Source organism: Pinus tabuliformis, chromosome 2_1 (assembly GCF_031772625.1).
Source record: "Pinus tabuliformis cultivar Carrire ecotype Pingquan chromosome 2_1, CPIR1, whole genome shotgun sequence".
Classification (NCBI taxonomy): Eukaryota; Viridiplantae; Streptophyta; class Pinopsida; order Pinales; family Pinaceae; genus Pinus; species Pinus tabuliformis.
In genome coordinates, this window is record NC_142299.1 from 676,000,229 (window position 1) to 676,004,962 (window position 4,734).

At 29.2% G+C, this 4,734-nt stretch overlaps 1 protein-coding gene across 1 annotated transcript; it reads left to right on the top strand.

Moving 5' to 3' along the window:
- The first annotated feature begins 1,367 nt into the window (after positions 1-1,367).
- LOC149202399 (uncharacterized) lies at positions 1,368-2,352 on the top strand. Its single transcript, XM_089399968.1, has 2 exons — positions 1,368-1,596; positions 1,722-2,352. The coding sequence occupies exons 1-2, from the start codon at positions 1,389-1,391 to the stop codon at positions 2,096-2,098; spliced, it is 585 nt and encodes a 194-aa protein (XP_089256094.1). The 5' UTR covers positions 1,368-1,388; the 3' UTR covers positions 2,099-2,352.
- The last annotated feature ends 2,382 nt before the right edge of the window (positions 2,353-4,734 follow it).

Here is a 4,734-nt window from a genome sequence, read left to right on the forward strand (position 1 = left end):
TTTTTCATATTATTTATTAGATATTATAATAAAAAAATTAATCTTAATTTCATATATATATAGATATAGATATATAATTTTACAAAATAAAATTATATACAAGATTAAAATATATTTTAACAAAATATATATATATATATATATATATATATATATATAGATATATATATATATATATATATATATAGATATATATATATATATATATATATATATATATATATATAATTATTTATACAAATTAATAATTGTATAAATATAATATCGAAACTCAAAATAATATAAAATATTATATAGACAACACTGTTACAATTAATATTAAAAATATAATAATTTTTTTAAATAATTATTTATTTTAAAATATTATATATTGTATAAATTTTTTATATAATTTAAATGGAATTATAATTTTTAGTTATTTAGAATAATTTTTTATATGTGTAAATTTTGTATTTTAACATTTAATTAAAACAATTTTTTTTTTTTTTAGGATTTTAATAATATTGAATATTTAAATGTTTTAATAATATTTAAAGAAAAGTTTTTGTGAGTAAAGCTATTTAAAAATCTATTTTAAAGATTCATTATATAAATTTTTTAAATTGTGATTAATATGGTTTATTTTTTTTTTTATATATATTTTTATTATTCAAGTACATTTTTTTAATAAAAAAACTCTAAACAAGAAATTGTTTCCAACCTCCTCACTCACTTGAATATCACCAATTAGAATACCTCTTCTGAATCAATATAATTTATCGTGGCAACAATTAGATGGACCACCAGTTCTAAATACATCAACCATTTAAATAATTTATATGATATATCCCAAAAACAATATCTATGTCTAAATAAAATTGATCCAAACTATACCGCTAAAAGAGCCCAAACTTACAAAAGGTTATAAGTGGTTATACTGCCACTTATGTTATAATCAAGGTTATTTCAAAATTTAAAATTTAATGTGACGATAAGTTTGGCGACTTAATTCTCCGAGATATTCTCAAAGCTAATTGGCTAGTCAAATAAAGTTGCAACTGTTCCTGAACTTCATGGCATGCGCCATCGGATGAGTTAGGTACAGAAGTTGACCTACGATTCCAAATGTATGTCAATTACACACGAAAGATGGCGTGGTGGACTACGTGTTCGCGTCACCATTCATGCCCGACCGCGCGTGATACATAAATTTGCCATTCCTCCACGTCACGTTCGTTCTGATAAACTAGCTTGTGGTTGAAATACAACACAGCGACTTTTCTTGTTTCTTAACCATGCAGGAAACGTAGGACAGTTTCCATCCAGCAAGAGGTAAGCCTCGCAACCAAATTCCTACCAACAACAACCCCAGTCCTTTTATAGAAACTTTCGTAGCCCATTCTTCCAAGATGGTAATCACAATGGCCTCAAAACATTTATCTGCAATCCTCCTGCTAGGGTTTTTCTTAGTAAAATCGACAATGGCCAGATCCGAGTCCATAGAGTTCGCAGGTTATGGTGAAGAGAAACTGTCAAATGTTGTGGTAGTGGGAAACGTCTTCTGCGATACTTGTTTAAAGCATCAATTCTCGCAGGAAAGTAGCCATGTCATAACTGGTATGTTTATTAGTCTTTTTAAGGTAAGATTCTAGCAATAGGTTTCTTAAATTTTGTAGTCGAAAATTTCTATGTATATCGATTGGGCTTTGTTATAAAATCATCTATTAGATTTGTGTTTACAGGTGCTCGGGTAGCCCTAGAGTGCAGCATAAACCGCAAGACAATAGCATCTGTTACAGTCGCAGAGAGTGATGAATATGGCGATTTCACTGTGGAGGTGCCCTCGCTTTTTCATCCAGAAGAGAGGATTAATAGATGCAGCGTTAGGCTGCTTAGCAGTCCTGAAGGCTCATGCTATACACCATCAAAAACTGTACCCTCCAAACTTGTTCTCCTGTCAAATTCAAACGGAGTTCGAACCTACAACGCTGGGTCTTTAAGCTATCACCCACAAAATATCCCTGGCCTCTGTTACAAGGAGATTGTACAAGAATCCTTGGAGAGAGAAAGTAGGCCACAAAAGCCTCTGTCGTACCCCTACTTTCTGGAACGATCATAGGGATTCCAAATATAACTAATTTGCTGCCTCCTGTAAATATTGGAGCGATGTTTTCATCATCAATTCAGTATTTTAGAAAGCTTTTAGAATTTTAGTGTTTGGAATAGATTTGCAATTTCGGTCTTCAAAATTTTGGTCTTTGGAATTGATTTACAAGAATCTCACGAGTATTCTATGTCTAATTATTTTCTTTAAAGTTTCATTATGTGTAATCTCGATTTCTAAATCTTTGGAGGCGTCGCCAATAGACCGGTAGTGTAGGGAGATACAAGCAATAAGAAAGCAAGTCCCTTTACCAACTCTGGCTTGAGTTTTGGTGTTTGGAATTGATTTGCAAGAATCCCACCCGTGTTTAAATCTCTGGAGGGGTAACCCATACCCCGTAGTGTAGGAAGATACAAGCAATAAGAAAGCAAGTCCCATCACCAACTCCCCCTTGAGTTTTGGTGTTTGGAATGGATTTGCAAGAATCCCACCCGTGTTCAATTCAGGCCTAGAGTTTTGGTGTTTGGAATAGATTTGCAAAAATCCTACATGTGTTCAAATTTCTGAAGGTGTCACCCATAGGCTAGTAGTGTAGGAAGATACAAGCAATAAGAAAGCAAGTCCCATCACCAGCTCCTGCCTCTAGAATTTTAGTGTTTAGAATTGATTTACAAAATTCCCACAAATATAAAACATCTAGATTTTTAATATATTCTCAACTCAAGAAAATCTAATTTAACTCATCAATTTTCAAACCTTAACCTCTGAATATACCTACACCACTCTAAAATGTTTATGTACATGGTCTGCATGCAGAGAGTCTGGTTGAAATGTTTCTTGCTTTGAAGACTATTGCCATGGCTACTACTGTGTTGTGAAAGTTTCAGTTCTGTGGCGGTGATCGAAATTCAGTATTATGCCGAATTTAAAGTACTTCAATAATAAATTTTGGTGCGATTTGAATGTTATCCCGAGGGATGATGATATATAAAAATGTATTTATGTAACAATTTGTTTGGTATGTAAATAAAGTTAGTGATTGAAATTAAGTTGAAAGTTAAAACTTATGTTCAAAAGTTTAGGTTAAGGGTTTCTTGCTTTGCAGTTATTCTCATAAAGTATGCTGTGTGGCGATAGTCTCAGTTTTTGTTTGTTTGCCAGTTTCTCTGTGGCTGTGGCTTCTGGGAGTAGTATGTCCCGATTCAGGGTCTCTAAGTTATTCAAATTTATTGGAGAATAGCATTACGTTTGAACCACATTAACGCAACATAGTTAGATTTATTAGATTTATACTCATAATATTTCAAACCTTGTGTCAAAGTATCAATTATCTTATAATAATTATTTTAAGTATTCAATTGTTGATACGCTACACCCTTTTCACCATTTTGTGGCTATTGTCGTTATAGTCCACCATTAATTCGTCTGATCGAGTAATTTAAATGATAGATTTCGTGCAACTTGAATGTTCTCTCATATTGGACGTTACTAAAAATTATCGATGTAATATCTATTTTATTTTTAAGTAAAAAAACAACTTTTTTTTATATTAAAAAAGGAAATTACATTTATATAGTTTTGTCACAGATTTTCGAAAAAAAAAACAAAACAGAAAACTACACAAATTGATTAAGATATGCAATTGAAATAATTATTTTTTTATCCCTAGAGCTTATTTAGATTACTGATTAGGTTAATATTTGGCAATCAGATAACATGGACACTGTCAAATACCTCTAGATTGTCATGTCCATCTGCTTACCAAATATTTAAATAATCAGCAATCTAGATGAAAAAAAATAGCTTTTTTTTTTATCTCTTTGCAAGCATAGTGCTTATGATCCCTACTGAGAGTGCTCTCGCGCTTATAAATCATTAATTTATGTGTGACATGAATGTCATCATTATGATGTTTGTATCTATGTAATATTCATTTTATTTTGTTTCTTAAATTAAAATTATTTCAATTTTAAAGAGAAAGTTATCCGTCATTATAATATTCACAATATATCCATGTAATTTTTGTTTTATTTTGTTTATTAAACAATAGCTATGGCTATCTCGAGTCTTAAAGATAAATTTATTATAAATTGTAATTTTTTTATTATTATTGGAGACTTAATCAATCAAGATATATGATTCATTTAACCATAATAAAGATAATTGCTTTGTTACTTTGTGATGATATTAAGAATTTTAAATTAAAAAGATTTAAAAAATAAATAAATGTATAATAATTTTTTTTAATTATATATAAAGTTATTAGTTAATAAAATATTTAATCAACATTTGTATTTATCAAAATTAATATTGATTTATTTTTTAAGTTTTGTTATTATTTAGTAAATTATTATAAATATTTTACTAGACATTTTAATATAATAGATCTGATAAAGTTATATTTAAAAATCTGAAATGTATATTATTAAGATTTAATTTCTTTTTAGACTTCTCTATTTGTAAATTGTTGTTAATTGTGTATGCATGCAAATTAAAATTATGCAAATACATGAAATAAGAACTCAAAAAATATTATTTGACACAATATATTACTTGGGAAACCTTTCACGAGAAAACCTAGCTGGAACTTGAGGCTTCTTTGCTCTTTTTCTCTAAATAGAAAATGGTTGAGTACAAAGACTTATAGCTTG